At 53.8% G+C, this 18,692-nt stretch overlaps 1 protein-coding gene across 1 annotated transcript in view; it reads right to left on the reverse strand.

Annotated features, from left to right (window-relative positions):
• Positions 1 to 4,157: 4,157 nt before the first annotated feature.
• The window catches only part of PRRX2 (paired related homeobox 2), a 52,983-nt gene continuing 38,448 nt past the window's right edge, over positions 4,158 to 18,692 (reverse strand). Inside the window, exons 2-4 of the mRNA XM_068987165.1 lie at positions 6,591 to 6,778; positions 5,584 to 5,762; positions 4,158 to 4,293 (exon numbers count right to left, since the gene is read on the reverse strand). Of these exons, the coding sequence (XP_068843266.1) occupies positions 4,158 to 4,293; positions 5,584 to 5,762; positions 6,591 to 6,778 (503 nt within the window). The remainder of the gene's footprint in view (positions 4,294 to 5,583; positions 5,763 to 6,590; positions 6,779 to 18,692) is intronic.

Here is an 18,692-nt window from a genome sequence, read left to right on the forward strand (position 1 = left end):
TTTATACAGGGACCCCGGCTGGTGATCTGGGACTTGCTTGTTACTTTGTCTTCGGGTCAGGAGCCTGGGCCAGCTCTGGCGATCTGTGTGGGAGAGAGCCCTGCTTCTCCCCGCTTTGCGTCTGGCGGGAGAACAGACACAGAGCTCCCCACAGCGCCCTCCAGGGGCCAGCAGCAAAAGCGCAGGAGCTGAGGGTGCCGTGTTGCTTTGGTGCAGGCACCGCCCCCCGCAGCTGTGCCCACGGAGTGTGTGCTTGGAAGGGGCAAAGCGGAGAGCCAGACTCTCTGGGCAGGGAAAGCCAATTTTACTGCAGGACGGGGAGTATGTTGACTTCCTCAAACTCCACCCCTCGCTCTGTATTGTTCCACCAAAAACACCCAAAGCGCTTGTTGATGGAAGGTAACTCTGTGCCAACAACACTGTGAGGTGGCTTCTGTCGTCACCCCCATTTTACAGAGGGGGAACACTGAGGCCGGGAGAGGTGCCTCACCTAAGGTAAAACTCTGGTCTTTATTTCTCAGGTTTTGGGTCTGGCAAGGAGAGCCAGAGACTGCCTTTCCTTCCATCTCTCCCTCTTTCTCTCAAGTGCCCTTCTTTCAAACAGAAACAGAAGCTGAGGCACGCCATGCCCTGTCCCAAGCCTGCTTGGCCAAATGGGCAAAGGGGAGGCGGAGGGAGGAGGATTCCAAAGTCTCCCAGCCTGGGACGGGGGCCTCGGGTACCTTAGCCTCATGGAAAAATTATATCCCTGGATGGTTGCCCAGGGGGCTGCCCACGCAAGCCCTGTAATTAGGGCTAAAATAGTGACAGCGATGTTGGAATATATTTTCTTTCACAAGGAGGGCCCCGGTGCTCCCTCCCTCAGCTCCCCAGAGCTGCATGTGTAAACGATTAAGCTAGTTTGTTTTTTCTAGAGTGCTGGGGAGGAAGTGACATTGACATCCTTGCGGCCTGATGGCAGGGCCAGCGACTCTGTGGGAACCAGGCCCATGGCTCTCTCTGAACCTGGTCTCGGGACCCACCTTTCCAGGCCCTAGCGGGAGCTCTCCACCCAGTGAGTGGAAGCCCCCCGGCCGGTGGGAGCCCATCTCTGCAGCAGGCAGCCCCAACCTGGCGATGCTTCACAGCCGCTCCCTTTGGACTGAAAATAGAAAAACCAGACGTGCCTCTGTCTGAACTCCGGAGCGCTGCCCAGGACCTGGGCGGGCTCATCCACTTGCTCACGACCAGTCCAGTGCTTCTGGGAGGAAAGAGGCCACTTTTCCTGGCTGCCCATGAGGGCACAGCTCTGGACCCTGTGTGCTGGCCCTAGGCTGGTGCAAATCCCTGGGGCAGGAGGGCGGTAAGCTCCTTGTGAGGGAGACCCTGCTCAGACCAGGACGGCCCCAGTGCTCGTTGGGTGGAAGGACACTGATGAGCCCTTCAGTGGCCAGCAGGTGGCAGAAGAAGGCGGCTGGCTTCCTCCTGCCACCTCTACCAGGTGAGTCCTGCTTCCAGGGGCTCTTCCTCCCGGGCGCATCCATGTGTTTAAACCACATCCTGGCCCCCTGGCCTCCCCCTAGTCCAACAGCTAGTCATCAGCCTCTGTCTCTGCTGGGTCCAGGACGCCTCCTGGATCACCCGCTCTGTCCTCATCTGGTCCAGGCTGCTGCCCTCCTGACTGGACAGCCTCTGCAGGGGTGTGTCTGCCTCCACACAGAGTCCAAGGTGGGGAAAGGGGGTCCGTCTACCAAGCAAACTCCCTCCATGACGCCTCACTGCCAGGATGACATCTGCACTTCAGATCTGGCCACACAAACCCCACGTGAACTGGTCCCTGCTTCTGTCCATCTTCATCCTGCACGAAATCCAGACCCAGAACTGTCCCCCACTGGCCCAAAGAGGCAGCTTCTGGCCTACCACAGGGCCTTTACACATGCTGTTCCCCTTGCCAGAAACACTGTTCTCCCTCCCCTCTTCATCTTTCCAGGACACCTCCTCCAGGAAGCCTGCCTGGATGCCTTAGACGAGACTTGGGGCTCCCTGTGATTGAGATGGCCTCTGTAGCCAGGGATCCCATGTCAGTTCTCTGCTTTCTGCTCAGGGCCCTGCACACATCAAGAGTTTTACAATATTTGTTCAGTGAATGAATGGCAAATGGAGACCCAGAAATCACTTGCCCAAGGCAGAGGCCAAACTGAGCAAGAAGACACAGCTCTGACTGTCCCCCCCCCTTCACTCCCTATCCCTGTCCCCCATCACACACACATGGTCAGGGCACTGGTCTCTCCTTGCTCTGGCCCCTGTAGTCAGCTGGGCAGAGCCAGCTGCAGACATCAGCAGAATGGCCCTCCCCACGCCTTCAGCTGGAGCCGTGCTTCCCTCCGCTCATTGGCGGCACCCCCTACTACTGACCAGAGCCTCAGCCTCCCATCACAGTCACAGGGCGATGGTCCTGGGGGCCGTTGGCACATCTGAAGAGGGTGACACCCACCCCACAGGAACTGTGTTTTCATGGTGGAATTCCCAGTGGAAGATGGGGAAGAGTCTCTGGGGGTGAATTGGGAGATGGGGAAGGTCCTCACCTCACTTGGGGACGGTCACACCTTCTAAAACAAAAACGGAGACCGTTTCTTATGTTAGGATTGCCACGTGGCTTTGCCCTGTTCAGGGTCACCTAGAAGATGCAGCCTGTGGCGAGGATGCCGGCCCTTTGGGGGTGCTTTGACACCATATGGGCAGGGTAGACTGGAGAAGTGGGGCCCATCCGTGGAGTCCAGCAGTGTGATGAGGGGCTGAGCCCCTCTGGGCCATTTGGGTGTCGGGAAGTATGTTCTGTGTTTTTCTATTTTTGGCCACGTCACATGGCTTGGTAGGATCTAGTTCCCCAATCAGGGATTGAACCTGGGAGATGGCAGTGAAAGCACTTAGCTCTAACCACTGGCGGTGTGCATGCTAAGTTGCTTCAGTCATGTCCTACTCTTAGAACAGTGGAGTGGGTTGCTATGCCCGTTTCCAGGGGACCTTCCCCACCCAGGGATCGAACCCATGTCTCTTATGTCTCTTGCATTGCCAGGTGGGAACCTACCACTGGCGCCGCCTGGGAAGCTCTAACCCCTGGACCCCCAGGGAATTCCCCTGGGAAGTGTTGTCTCACTTCCTGGGGGCTGGTTGCAGAAATGATCTCTTAACCTCCCTGGAGGCTATGCCCATCAGGAGGGGTGGCCTGGGACCAGGTGGAAAGGGCTGGCTTCAGACCACACCCCTCACTGCACACTTTTCTGCAGACTCCTGAGTGGCTGGTGGCACACAGGTCCTCTCTCACCCCCAGTGACCATCTGCGAAAGGGCAGGCTGGAGAACTTGGAGGAAGGGCTCTGGCGGTCTTGGCTGTTAGAACCACTCTGCCCTGTAAGCCCACCTGGGGCCTCCTCTCTGCACCCCCACTGTCTGGGCCATTTGCCCAGGCCCCTCCACAGCCAAAGGTCCAGGGGCACCCACACCTCCTGCATGTCCAGCAGCAAGGGCTTTAATTCCAGCCCCTGCTCCCACACCCACGCTGCCCCTGCCATAGGGTAGGGGAGACACCCCCTGCCCAGAGAGGGCTGGGATCCTGCCCAGAGTCACACAGCAGGGTTTCTCCCAAACACCTGGGTGTCAAGGGCTCCAGGGAAAGTCTCTGTCCTCCAACCCCACTCCCCACCCCTGGGGTCTGCAGGGTGATGAAGGACTTTTTCAGAATGAGGGACACAGATGAGGGAGCTGGCCCCCCAAAGCGGCCCCTCATTGGTTTGCTGTCCTGTCCGCCCTCCCGGCAATCTTTGGGGGCTTAAACAATTTCTTCTTTTTTTTATTTCTTACAGACAACAGCTTTTTGGCTTTCATACACCAAGTAAGTGAGGTCCTCGGTGAGCTGCTATTCCACCTTCTGGCCCAACCCCTCCAAGGATCAGGGGCCGAAGTCTCCAGCGGCCATGGATGAGGGGCTGAGCCAGGCTCCAGGCATCTCAGCAGCCTCTTGGGCCCAGGAGTCTGGGCTTCAGAGAAGGGCCAGCCAGGAGAGCCCACCCAGCCTGTCCTGGAGACAGGGGGCAGGAGAAGGTCACTTTCCTGCGCATCTGCCCTCTTTTCTGTTGTCATTAGACCAGGGGGGCACTGGGATCCTGGCGGAGCCGGCTGTCAGTTCACGGTGGGCACCTGGCTGTGATGCAGGCTGAACTCCTTGGCCTTGAGACGGAGACTGGCGATACTGTTGGCCATGCTGACCCCCGGGGTCGCGGGGCCTGAGCCTCCAGGGCTGTAGGGCGGCACCGTGCTGGGGGCGACACAAGACAGAAGGACGTCGGTGCTGCCCGGAGCTGACCACCCTGGCTGTCCGTCCAAGGACCCCAGCCTCTGGTCCTCTTTCTTTCCCTCCTCAGCTCACGGGCAGCCTTCCCCTGGGGCTGGAGGTGACCTGCGGCCGCAAGATTTAGGGCAGAGGCGGAAGGGCCCACGGTTGGTGCTGGGACCTGGAGCCGCCCCTGCAGGTTTGGGGTCATTCCTCACTGGACCAGGAGCTTCCTGCATCCTGTTCACCCCCCCAGCACCCGCCCGGTGCCTGGCACACAGCAGGATGGGGGTGGGATGAACACACACCTGTATGGAAGGATACCTCTTGATGGCTCTCCTGCCCCAGGTAAGGAGAGGGCAGGGAGGAGGTGGGCGGGCTGTGGGTCTAGCGTGGGCATTTCCAAGACTCAGACCCCACAAGCTGACCCACTGGACCTCCTGAGACCAGGGCTCCAGCAGAGCTGCTCACACAGCCTAAGGGGTGGACAGCACCCCTGGGAGTTGTGGGGTGCAAAACCCCAACTCTCCAGCACCCCCTCCCTCTCCTGCCCTGCCCTGCCACCTTTTCCCGCCTTTGACCAGGACAAAACTGCCCCAGCCCTTGCCTCCGGGTCCCAGCCAGGTCCCCGGGACTGGGAACCATCCTCAGGGGCCCTCCCGGCCTCCCTCCAGGATGACCGACAAGAGGTGCTGAGGCTCTCGCGCTAGCCTAGAAAGCTGCAGGGTTTCTTTCTTTTTTATTAAAAAAAATATTGATTTAGGAATTTATTTGGCTGCGTTGGGTCTTTGTTGCGGCATGCAGGCTCTTTTAGTTGTGGCTGTTAAAGTTCCGCTGAAGCTGTGGGATCTAGCTCCCTGACCAGGGATGGAACCCGGGCCACCGGCATTGAGAGTGCAGAGACTTAGCCACTGGACCACCAGGGACGTCCCAGAAACTGGCAGCTGTTCAGCTCCCTCAGGGTGACAGGGGTTCTCTACTCCCTCCAGACAGGTCTCATCTTGCCAGTCCACACATTTACAAATACACGTGCGTGCGCGCGGGCGCGCACACACACACACACACACACACACACACACACACACACACATTCTTACAACCTCTCCCATGCACAGTCACACGACTGCCCACACACCCCCAGTCCACGGAGGGCCTGAGCCCCTTTCAGAGTTCTCTGCAGAGCCTCGAGGGAATCTGGATCCTAAAACACCCTATGGGGGTCTCCAGGCTGCTGCCCGCCCGCCAACCCTGACCAGAAGCAGTTCCCACGCTCACCTGTAGGGGGAGGAGGCTGTCCAGGAGAGATAGTCCGGGCTCAGGGTGGTGGGCCGGGGAGCCACCGGCTGCTCGACAGCGGCCTCCTGACTGTAGGACTTGAGCAGCGAGGCCGAGCGGCTGGCCAACATGGCCCGCTCGTTTCTGCGGAACTTGGCCCGGCGGTTCTGAAACCAGACCTGGGGGTGGGAAAGAGCCGTGAGCGGGCTGCCAGGGGGACCCAAGTCCTCTTGGACCCACCGTGTACCTGCTCTGTCAACCACCCTACACTGGCGGCTTCATCTCCCTGAACCTCAGTTTTCCCATCTGTAAAATGGGGGTGATATAGTGCCTGCCGCTGGGTCAGTGTGTGTTGGAGACTGTGCCAGTGGAGGAATGAAGGCATGAGCTGATGAACATTTAGCTGCTGGGAGGTTATAATGAAGAGCGGTGTATGCTGGGCACTCTGCTCAGAGCTGGCGCGGAGAAAGCCCTGGACGCTTTAAAACGAGTTTTATTTATCAAAACCCTCTGTGCCAGACACTGAGCTAAGCTACAAAAATAATTCTTTTCTTTCTCATAAGAACGCTATAAAATAGACCCACACGATCCTCATTTTACAGGGAAGCCACCCTGTGGGCTTCCTTATAACTCATCTGCCTGCAGTGCAGGAGACCCTGGGTAGATTCGATTCCTGGGTCGGGAAGATCCCCTGGAGAAGGAAATGCAAACCCACTCCAGTACTCTTGCCTGGAGAATCCCATGGACAGAGGAGCCTGGCGGGCTGCAGTCCATGGGGTTGCAAGAGTCGGAACGACTTAGCAACTACACCACCACCACCACCACCTACGGTACCGAGGGGTTAAGTACTTGCTCCAGCTCACACAGCTGGCCAGTGGCAGGGCTTGGATCGGACCCTCGGCCCTCCTGGCCTCAGACGCCCCCGTGCACCTTGGCAATTCCTTAACCCTGAGTGCATGGTGGCTGTACACGCTCCTGCGAGGAGCCCACGGACGCGCAGCGCTCACCTGGACGCGCGCCTCGCTGAGGTTGACCCGCCGGGCCAGCTCCTCGCGCACGAAGGCGTCGGGGTAGTGCGTGCGCTCGAACACGCGCTCCAGCGCCTGCAGCTGGCTGCTGTTGAACGTGGTGCGGTTCCGCCGCTGCTTCTTCTTCCGCTTGGCGGCGCTGCTGCGCCCGGGGCTGGGACACTCACCTGCGGAGGGACCCAAGGGTCGGCTCAAGGCCAGGCCGGGCTGCCCCTGCGCCCGCAGGCGCCCCCACGGTCATGACTCAGGCACCAGCTCAGCAACGTGCGCTGAGCACTTGAGCCTGTGTCTTCCCACTGCGGGTGGATGGTCCAGCCCTGAGAGCAGGACCCTTTAATTCACTCCTTTGTTAATTTCTTCATCCAGCCATTTATTACACAACACACTTACTGAGCACACGACGTGGCAGGAACGGGGCTAGCGCCCTGGGGATATAAAGGTGAATCAGAGCGGCCAGGCCCCCCTCCTGGGGGGACCAAGAGGGACAACCGAGCTGGTCAGGGAGGGCCGGAGGCATCTACCTGTCCTCGAAGATGGCTCAGACTCTGGGGTATGGTCAACCGCCATGGGTATCGAACCCAGGTCTCCCGCACTGCAGGCAGACGCTTTACCCTCTGAGCCACCAGGGAAGCTCTGTTGAATTATATTAATATATAAAAAGGCACAGTGAAAGTCACAGTTCTGAGGGTCCACTGCACGCTGTTAGGCTTTTTAACCCCCACAGACCCTTGGATGTTCCCAAAAACCGAGCCAGGTGCTATTCACCTCTTCATGCCCCCTCTACGGAGGAGGGGGGAGTTCAGTTACTGTTTCCACATTTCAATTGTACCCAGGGGTTAAACTGCTGACCCTTCATCCTGAAGGGCCCCGCTCATTGCTCATTGCTCACTCCTCCAGGAAGCCCTCCCTGATCTGAGTGCACACGGAATGCTCTCTCCTCCATTGCCTTCACTAGGCACTTAGAACCAACCCTGTCTGGTTCAGTACTTGCTTATGTATCTTATTTTCTTATTGAAAATGTGTATTTTATGGATAAGCAACAAGGTTCTACTATATAGCACAGGGAACAATATTCAATATCCTATAATTAAGCATAACGGGAAAAGAATCTGAAGAGGAATGTGTATAGGTATAACTGAATCACCTTGCTGTACACCAGAAATTAACACATTGTAAATCAACTATACTTAAAAAAAAGAGGATACTTTATCAAATTAAAGAATCTGAAGATTTCATGTTAAAAAAAGTATATTCTGATAACCAACTAACATCACTGTCACAGTAAAAGATTTGGACAACACAGAAAAGGACAAAGTAAAAGAAATGACTCCCTTCTCTTGACTCTACTCCCCAAGCTTTACAAAATTACCAATGTGAATATAAAATAATTTACAAGCGTGACTCTACAAATGACCCTATTTCACTCCTTTTCGTGACTGAGTGATATCCCATTGTGTTCTTCTGCGTCTTCTCTCTCCATTCGTCATTGAATATTTAGGTTCTTTCCACGTCCTGGCCATTGTAAATAGTGCTGCAATGAATATTAGGGTACACGTGTCAAGGAACAAAATAGGGTCATTTGTAGAGAGGTGGGTGGACCTAGAGTCGGTCAGATAGGCTGAATAAGTCAGAAACAGAAAAACAAATATCATATATTAATGCATATATGTGGAATCCAGAAAAGTGTTACAGGTGAACGTATTTCCCGGGTAGGAATAGAGACGTAGAGAACAGATGTGGACACAGGGCAGCAAGGAAGGGTGGGAGGAACTGGGAGATTAGAATGGACATAGATAGACTGTGCTGTGCTTAGTTGCCCAGTCACGTCTGACCCTTTGCGACCCCATGGACTGTAGCTCACCAAATTCCTCTGTTCCTGGGGATTCTCCAGGCAGGAATACTGGAGTGGGTTGCCATGCTCTCCTCCAGGGGCCATATATACACTACCACGTGTAAAATAGATTTCTAGTGGGAACCTGCTATAAAGCACAGGAAACTCAGCTCGGTGCTCTGTGATGACCTAGAGAGGTGGAATGGGGGGTGGCTGGGGAGGAGAAGGTCCAAGAGGGAGGGGATATATGTATACTTATAGCTGATTCACTTCATCCTACAGCAGAAACTAATACAATTTTGCAAAGCAATTTAACTCCAACAAAATAAAAGTTACAAAGCTTACAAGTATGAGATCACGCTGAACACACTGGTGCTGCCAAGTTCCTCTTCCTATTTACTATACTCCTGAGACCGCTCCAACCCGGGCCAGCAAACCAGCCTTCTTTATTTGCATCATATGCACTGATCTGTATTTTCCCTTTTGTTCCCTCCTTCCCTGGTGGCTCAGCTGGTAAAGAATCTGCCCACAATGCAGGAGACCTGGGGTCAATCCCTGGGTTGGGAAGATCCCCTGGAGAAGAGAACGGCTACCCACTCCAGTATTCTGGCCTGAAGAATTCCATGGACTATTTCATGGGATCTCAAAGAACCGAAACAGTTGTCACAGAAACAGTAACCGTCATCTCTTGTCGCAGTAACAGATTCAAACACGGAGAGGGACAAAGCAAAAGTTAACGACGCCCTGTTCCCGACTTTGCTCCCCAAGCTTTACAAAATTACAGGTGTGATTTAAAAATAATTTATAAGCGTGACTCTACAAATGACCCTATTTCGTTCCTTTTAGTGGTTGACTTTGAGCGACTTTACCACTTTCACTTTCCCACCTTCCACCTGTCAGAACCATTGTAAAATTCGTCTTTGCTTTATCCTTTCAGCACTGCTTTTGGCAATTTTTTTTTCTAGTATTTTCTCCTGCTCTTCTGTTGGAAGCTAGCAGACTGTGGACTGCTGTGCCCCTCTCTTTGATCCCACTGAGCAACACATCCCAGGGCTTTCGCCACCCAGGACAGAAAGCCCTGCGTGTGGCTCTGTACCACTCAGTTGTGCAAACATACTATGTTTTCAAAAATATTCTATTTATTTACTTATTTGGCTGTGCGGAATCTTTCCATTGTGGCACGCGGGGATCTGGTTTCCTGACCCAGAATCGAACCCAGGCCCCCTCTGCATTGGGAAGACAGAGTCTTCGCCACTGGACCACCAGGGAAACCCCTAAACTATGGTTTATTTAACTAAAACCAGAGCCCTATCGATTGGCAGGTGGTGTGTTTCCAATTTTTTGCAACTCAGAAGAATACCACAATGAATAACCTCATGCAAACATGATATTCTATTTTTGCCAGTGAATATTTGGGACAGATTCCTAGAATTGGGATTGTTGGGCCAATGAGTAAAATGCTAGCTATAGCCAAGGCCCCCATCCAGGGTTCCCAGCAGCAGTGGACGGGAAGGCCAGTCTTGCTCCCAGTTGGGTCAACAGAGGGTGTGGATAACCTTTTGGATCTGGGGACACACCTTGTATTTTTGCTTCCCCAGTTACACATTCCCTTTATGTTGTTGTTCAGTTGCTCATTCGTGTCCAATTCTGCGACCCCATGGACTGCAGCACACCAGGCTTCCCTGTCTGTCCTTCACTATCTCCAGGAGCTTGCTCAAATTCACATCCATCAGGTCAGTGATGCCATCCAACCATCTGGCCCTCTGTCGTCCCCTTCTCCTCCTGCCCTCAATCTTCCCCAGCATCAGGGTCTTTTCCAGTGAGTCAGCTTTTCGCATCAGGTGGCCAAGGTATTGGAGCTTCAGCTTCAGCATCGGTCCCTCCAGTGAATATTCAGGATCGATTTCCTTTAGGATTGACTGGTTTGACCACATCCTACATTCTTCACACGATGCTGAGTTGTTCAGCTGAGCATCTAGAACATTCCAGGCCCGGCCACAGATACCATTCAATCCTGGCTTTTGAACGCTCCCATGTACGCAGAGCAACCAGCTGATTGGACTGGAGGGCAAACTGTTCCATGAGTCTGGTCATGGTTGCATGGCGTGGGGGTGGGGGGAGGGGAGTTGTCAAGCAGGAATCAGGCAGGGTTTCCCGGGAAAAGATGGCCTTACTGGGTTTGGACCGGTGGTTCTCAATTGAGGGCAATTTAGCCTCCAGGGGACATCTGGCAATGTCTGGAGATGATTTTGAAAGTCAGGACTGAGAGGCGGATGGTGCTCCTAGGACGGAGGTAGAGACCGGGGCTGCTGCTAAGTACGCTTCAGTGCCCAGAACAGCCCCTGGATCAGGGAATTCTTTGGCTCACCATGTGCATAGCGCTGAGGGAGAGAGGCCCTGGTTTGGAGAGAGGACCAGGAATTGAAGTCCATTACTTTTCCCATTTGGGAAATACTAAAAACACAGGACACATGTGGGAATGGGGTAGGCGGTGGCAGGGAACACGGAGCGAGCTGGCCTCATCTCCTGGACCCGCTTCAGTCTTCACTCCTCACCCCTTTCCTCCAAGGAAAGGTGAAGATGGATGAGAATGTCTGGTGGCTGTGAATGTCTCTCTACCCCTGCCCCTCACCCCCTCGGGCGGGAAGAAACCTTACACCAAAATATCAAGGGTCGAGAGCTGAAAACCTGTGTGATCAAGACCCCAGAGAGTGGACGGAAGCTTCTGGAACACCAGCCATTGCGAGCCGATTTCCGCCCCCCCTTTAGGCAATACTGCTTGGGCACAAACCCAACGCAGGAGGCCTTTCAGCCAAAAAAGGAGACTTTTTCGGGAAATTTCTGAGCAATTCAAAACGGAGGGTGTTGAAATGAAAACCATTTTGCAGCCTTGGCCCCCGCCAAGGGGGTGCCGGAAGAAACAACTCTGCTCTTTGGCTAAACTGCTGGAGACTTGGAGCCGAAACTCTCAGGCAAGGGATTTACACCCCCAGCTCCAGCAACCCGACTCTCACACCCCTCACCCCAGCTGGGCTGGAGTCACTTCTCTCCATCAGGGCAGCTGTGATGGAATGTGCTCAACAAAAGCGGGGTTTGGGCACGAACACTGTCCAGTGTTGCATACACGCCCATCCACTGGATCCCAGCATCTGCCCTACGACGTGTTATCCCATTTCACACACTGGGAAACTGAGGCTCTGAAAGGTTGATCCAAGATCACGCAGCTGGGACGTGCCTGTGGGGAGACTCAGGCAGCCAGAGGTATGAGTTTGTCTCTGCTGAGTCGTCTTCCCTCATTCTCCTGGTTCCCAGGGAAGGTGATGCCAGGTGCAGGGCGGGGGGGGGTGGGGGGGGGTCACACTCTCGGTCCCAGCTCTGGGAGACCTCATGGATTGTGTCCTCTCACTGCTGTGGAAATGTCCCCAAGACTCCATCCTAGCCCCCCAGGGGGGAAGACCTCACCTCTGGGAGTCCTGCAGGACCGTGGCTTGCCCAGGGTCACACAAAGTTCCTGGAGGAGCTGAGTTTAACTGAATGCCAAGAGCACAGTCATTGCTCCATAAATGCTCGCTGCATTTAACATTGTTTTTGGCTGTGCTGCACAACATGTGGGATCTTCATTCTCAGACCAGGGATTGAACCTGCGCCCTCTGCATCGGAAGTGCAGAGTCTTAATCACTGGGCCTCCAGGCAAGTTCCTGCCCTTAACATTCTTGATCGTAGGCAACCCGCCTCCACCCCTACTCCCCCCCACCCCCTGCCGCCAAATAAACAGGATCTTTCTTCTTCAGCCCAGCCCCTAGCAGAAAGCTGCTTCCAGCCCCAGCTGCGGGCAGAGGCTGAGGAGATGGGGAAGATTTGGGAGGTGTCTTGGAGGTGACCCAGGACTCGAACCCACAGCTTTGGCCTTAGCCAGGGCTCACTCTCGGGCTGCACTTTGCTTCCCAGCGGACGCGCCGGATGTTTGTTACCACGAGTTCCTGAATCGCCCCCTGAGAAGTGGATGTGGTGGGCGTGTGTCCTCTGGGGGTTCCACGCTTGAGCTTCAAGTATTTGGAAAATAAATAAATACTCTTGAAGCCTCGGGCCAGCAAGCACTGGGGCCAGGTCCGTCCCAATCAGTGCTGTGCCCAAAGTTTCCTTTTGTTCAGTCAAAGTTCTGGGATTGAAAATAAAGCCTGAAACCACCGCCATTTACCTGGGCTCTTAAGGGGCTACCGTGAGGGGCTGAGTCCAGGGAAAGATAAACGGACTCAGATAGCAGAGGCAGCCATGCTCTCCCTCTTATTACATTACAGTGAGAAAAAGTGCCTGCTGCACCGTTCTCTGCCATTAAATTATTTCACACATACCATTTACTTGGCTGACTTCAGGCCAAAGACATTTAAAAACTCTGCTCTCGGCCAAATGATCAAGTGTTCCTGGCTCCTTCCCCTGCACCCATGGTTTTTCTTATTCCATTTAATTTAAGGGTCTAAATAGTCTGGAGGGAATTAACTGCAAATTCTTCCTAAGACAAATAAACCCGGCCTCTTCGTTTCTGCCTTTCTCAAGCTGTTGAGAGACACTCTCTGTTTGTTTTTGCTTCAAATAGTCAGTTTGTGCCTGACCCTGGGGCCACGGCGAGCTCCAACCCAAATAAATAACTTTTATTAATTAGCATTTATTCCGACCGAATAAGCAGCCTCCCCCACCCCAAATGTGATCTCTGCCAACACGTTCACAAAAATAAACAACAGGTCCCCAGGACCTCGATGTGGATTTAACAAATTAACACTGGGCCTTGGTCAAAGGAGTTTTGAGGCTGCAGAAATACTTACAGCCAGAGGAGTCTGGGGAAGGAAGTGGAGGTGGGGGTGGTGGTGCTTGGAGGCTGTGCCCCCAAACACCCAGGTTTCTTGGTAGAGAGCTGGGTTCATTTGAAAGACCCCCTAGGAGTGGGGCTCAGACAGGAGTTCTGGAATCTGTATCCTTATGTGACTTCCAGGCAGCATCCCTGACTCCAGGGCCACCAGGAGAGCCTTGGGAGAGAATCTCACCTCATCAGATAAGAAGTAACAGGGAGCAGAGGTGGTTAAGGAGGCCTGGGTCCTGGTTTAGGACCACAGGTTGGTGCCGGCTCACCAGCAGAGTGGCCACGGGCGAAGCCTTTATTCCACCCCAGCCTCAGGAATCCCCCTGAGAAATGGAGGTAACAGGAACCACTTCACCGAACCCTCATGAGTATCTGATCTGGGTGCTCTTAGCCTGATTTTTACAGAAGGGGAAACTGAGGCACAGGGTTAAACAACCTGTCAAAGCCACATAGCCAGTAAAGGCTGGGGCAGGGACTTAAATCTGCAGGTTGGTCCAGAGCCCAGGCTTCTTACCACCTTGGCATGGGCAGCCGGCCTGATGAGTACCCCCAGGTCCTCATGTAGAGGGATCCTGAGATGGGGGGAGTCTCTCCAGGGGCTTAGGGTGAATGGTCAGCCAAGAAGAGGGGGCTGAAGGCAACAGGAGCATCTCTAAACCTGAGGTCTGTGCTGGAGTCCCTGGCACACAGGCCAGGGGTAGCTGGGAGCGGCATGTAGGGCAGGGGAGCTTTGAGAAGAGGCAGGGGGGTGCCAGCCTGTGATGCCTGAGAGGGCAGAGCCAAGGTTGGGCCTGGCTCTATATGCATCACTCATATTGGAAGGAAGAAAGGAAAGATGGGCGGGAGGTAGGAGAAGCGTGGACCCTGGAGCCCTCTGGAGAAGGGCACCCGGGCTTCCGGGGGCTTCCCCAGGAGGCCAGCCCCACCCCACCCCCAGAATCTCAAGCAAGGAGCCAAGGGCCACTTTCACGCTTGGACCGGTCGGCCTCTGTCCAGGACACTCAGGGACCAAGGCTAAGGCCCAAATGGGAGCAGGCGGTGAGATCACCGAGGCGAACTTTCCAGCATCACCCCCTGGAGGCCCCCAGCAACCTCGAGAGTGGCGGGGGGGATGTCACTGCCTCACAGAGAAGACGGAAGGGGGGCCCAGAGAGGGGCTTGGACCTACCCAGGGTCACATAGCAAGTGAGAGCTTTCCCTCTGCGAACCCCACACCCATTCTTTTTCTTACTGCACCCCTGGTAGCTGCTTGGCAGTGAGAAGGGAGGGAGGAGGTAGCCCCAGTTCCCAGCCCAGCCCTGGGCAAACTGACCATGAACTTGACAGAGGTATGGGGCCTTCCTCTTGAGGGCTTTCTGGTTCTATCTACTGGATGGGACCCCCAGGTCGCCCAGGTGGGCAGTGCCAGGACAGGGCACCTCAGTGGTTTCAGAGATGTTGTCCCAGGTTAGTGGTCTCCCGGAGGTCAGCATTTACGTTGGACAGGCACATCCTCTCCCTGTGGACTCCTGCCCAGTCTGTTCCTGGACTTACCACTTCTCTCTGCCTCCCTGCTCACCTTCAGTTCTCAGCAGAATGCCGCCTCCTCCGGGAAGCCATCCCAGACACACACACACACACACCCCGCCCCCGCCCTGCCGCCACATCACAGCTCTGTCACGCTGTAGGGTAAATGTAGGGTCATTTGTCTGGCAGGGACTGGAACTTAACTGTTTTCTGACTCCCTGGGACCCATCACAGGGCTTGGTCCAAGGTAGGAAGTATTAATCACTCAGCCGTGTGACTTTTTGTGACCCTGTCGACTGTAGCCCACCAGGCTACCCTGTCCACGGAATTCTCCAGGCAAGAATACTGGAGCGGGTAGCCATTTCCTTCTCCAGAGGATCTTCCTGACACAGGAATTGAACCTGGGTCTCCCGCATTGCAGAATTTTTACCATCTGAGCCAGCAGGGAAGCCCAAGGCAAACCCTGCACAAATATTTGTTGAGTGTTAAGTGAATGAATGAATGAATGAGGAGGCACTGAAAACATGTGGGAAGACTTCAGAGTCTGCTCCCGTCCTGGGCTGTCTCCAGGGTCCAGGATCTTCCTTGCGGAGCTACAGAGGCCTGGCCAGGGCTGAGTCATGACAGCACGTGTCACAGGGCAGGGGGCAGGGGCTTGGGGCGGTGGGCTGGGGAGTCAGCCACCAGCAACCCACTGCCCAGCCACCCCTCTGAGGACGTCTCATCTCAATCATTCTGAACCCAAACCCAAGCTGCTCATCCACTTTTACACCTACCAGTCTGGAGAAGGAGAAAGTATCACAGGAAGGAAGGTGAGGAAGGAAGACACACTGGGACCCAAGGGGGCAGAGAGGTGCCCTGGAGACCCATCCATGTCCCCATGGCCTCACAGGCCTCAGACAGCATATAAGAAACCAGGGGTCACGGGCCACCCCCGTCTGGGACTGCTGCACCCCTAGGCCTTCCCAGCCTGCACAGTGACCAGTGTGTCTACGGGGAGGGCTCAGCCAGGCTTGGGCTGACCCTGGAGGAGGCTGGGGAGGCCCCCGCATGTCCTCTTGAAACGTCAGCAGAGTTCTGGAGGCAGGTACAATGCATCTGGGTCTCCCTAGAGTCTAGAACCTCTTCCGTACATGCACTAAGGACACGCATGCTGCACACATTTCCATCAGGCCACTGGATGCCCCAAGAAGCCCCAGTGGGGGGCCAGTGTGCCAGGCGAACTTGCCTTACTGGACAGCATGAACTCCCATCACCTCAGGGCCTTTCCACACGCTGTTCCCTCGGCCTGGAGCCCTGCACCCCTTTGGCCTGGCGAATGCATCCCTGCCTTTAGTCTCGGACTAGATGCCCTGTCCTTGGGGTCTTTTTCAGCCCCCAGACCAGACACATCTCCTTGGTACAGGCCTCTGGGCCCTCTCTCTCTCCCGCACATCTGTAATTAAGTCATTCTTCTGTTTTGGTTACCTGCTTCATGCCTGACTCCTTCATTTCATTCTAAGCTCTAGGAAGACAGGGGCTGGGTTTGCCTTGTCACTGCTGTATCCCCAGCACCAGGCAAGTAGTTTGGTTTCAGAAGTATTTCTCAATGATTATATAAAGGAGGGAAGGATTTGTTCCAAAAAAGGATGAGAAGTGTCAAGTCCCAAAGCCACTTCCCTTCACCCTCACAAGGGCCAGACAATGGTTTCTTAGATAGGACACCAAAAGCACATGGAATTAAAGGACAAAAGAGAAATCAGACCTCTTCAAATCAAAGACTTTTGTGAACACCATCAAAAGAGTGAACAGGCAACTCACAGGATAGGAAAACTACTTACAAATCATACGTTTGGTAAGAGACCTGTATTTAGAAGATGTTAAAAACTCTTGTAACTCAACAACAAAAAGACAAACAATTCAATTTAAAAATGAGCAAATGGGGACTTCCCTGGTGGTCCAGTGGCTAAGACTTCACGCTCCCAATCCAGGGGGCTCAGGCTCCATCCCTGGTCAAGGAGCTAGATCCCACACGCAGCAACCAAGAGTCCGCCTGCCACACCTAAGACCTGGTGCAGCCAAATAAATACATAAATATTTTACAAAAATAAATAAAAATAAACTAATGATCTGAATAGATATTTCTTCAAGTAAGATATACAAATGACCCATAAGCACATGAAAAGCTGCTCAACATCATTAGCCATGAGGGAAACAGATGGTGAAGCAAAGCAAAATTCACAGTGAGATAGCACTTCATACCCACTAGGACGGCTAGAATCAAAAGACACAGTAACAAGTGGTGGCAAGAAGGCAGTGAAGTCAGAACTTCCAGCCACTGCTGATAGGAATGCAAAGTGATGCAGCCACTCTGGAAAACAGCCTGGCAGTTCCTCAAAATGTTAAAAATAGAGTTAGCATATGACCCAGTGATTCCACTCTCAGTTATATACGCAAGAGAAATGAAAACATATGTCCACACAAAAACTTGGATATGAATGAATGTTCATAGCAGTATTACTCATTATAGCCCCCAAAGTGGGAACAACCCAAAATGCCCATCAACTGATGTGCACACCGATATCCATACAATGGAATATTATTCGACTGTCAAAAGGAATGAAGTACTGACCCATGCCACAAACGAACGACCGTTGAAAATATTCTCTGTGTGCGGTCAGTCACTCAGTCATGTCCCACTCTTTGCAAACCCATGGACTGTAGCCCGCCAGGCTCCTCTCTCCGTGGGATCTTCCAGGCAAGAATACTGGAGCAGGTTGCCATTTCCTACTCCAGGGGATCTTCCTGACCCAGGGAGCAAACTTGTATCTCTTGTACCTCCTGTATTGGCAGGTGGATTCTTTACCACTAGCGCCATTATGTTGAATGGAAGAAGATGGAGACATTGACAGAAAGGCATATAATGTAAGATTCCACTCAAATGAACTGCCCCAAATAGGCAAATCTATAGAGACAGGAAGTAGATTAGTGTTTGCCAGGGTGTTGGGGGAGGCTGGTGGAGGTGGGGATTGGGGTGGGGTCAGAACTAAAGTGTGCAGGGTTGCTTTCTGGGTGATGAAAATGTTCTCAAATTGATTGTGGTGATGGCTGCACAACTGAGTAGATTAAAAATCACTGGATTGTATGCTTTAAATGGGTGAGTTGTCTGGTACGTGAATTATGTTTCAAAAAGTTGTTATACAAGAACACAGAAAAAAGGGAAGGAGGCAGAGAGAAACACTGGGATTGGCTGAGGACAGCAAGGAAAGAAGACCCCTGTATGCTTGGTGGGGAGCCAGGGAAGAGAGTGATAGCGAGTGGGGGTAGGGGGCTCAGTCCTGCCTGGGAAGCTCCAAAGCCACTGGGTCAGAAATGCTTAGAAAGACAGCAGCCACAAGGTGGGGATCTCCGGATAGAATGTCTTTGTGTGGGGGCTGCTGGAGGCAGATAGGTGGGACCAAAACATCTTTAGAGTCCCAGGGGACTTTGACAAATGGGATCATTGGGCCCAAGTAGGGAGAAGCGATGAAGCTCCCAGACGGAGAGCATTTGCATCCTATTCTCAGGCACAGAGAAGGGTGGGAGGTCAGAAGCCAGACAGAGCTGGCAATCTCAATGGCTCTAGGGTCCCTGGAGCTTCCCCTGGTGTCCCCAAAACCTCTGGGTCCAGGGCCTGATCACCTCCCATCTCAGGGCCCCAGGAACCAGAAATTCACATCTGTGGTCAGCCCAGCCTTCTCTGCTTTCGAGATCCCCAAACAGAGCTCCATAAATTGGGGGCACATGGTTGGAATGGGGGTATATAAGGGATTGAGGGTTAGGGAGTCCATCGGGAGGAAGAAGAGCAGCCCTTTGCTCAAAATTTGATCTGAGAAGGAGGTTAGCGTCTGTTCCGTCTGGTTTTAATCTA

Source organism: Capricornis sumatraensis, chromosome 1 (genome assembly GCF_032405125.1).
Source record: "Capricornis sumatraensis isolate serow.1 chromosome 1, serow.2, whole genome shotgun sequence".
Classification (NCBI taxonomy): Eukaryota; Metazoa; Chordata; class Mammalia; order Artiodactyla; family Bovidae; genus Capricornis; species Capricornis sumatraensis.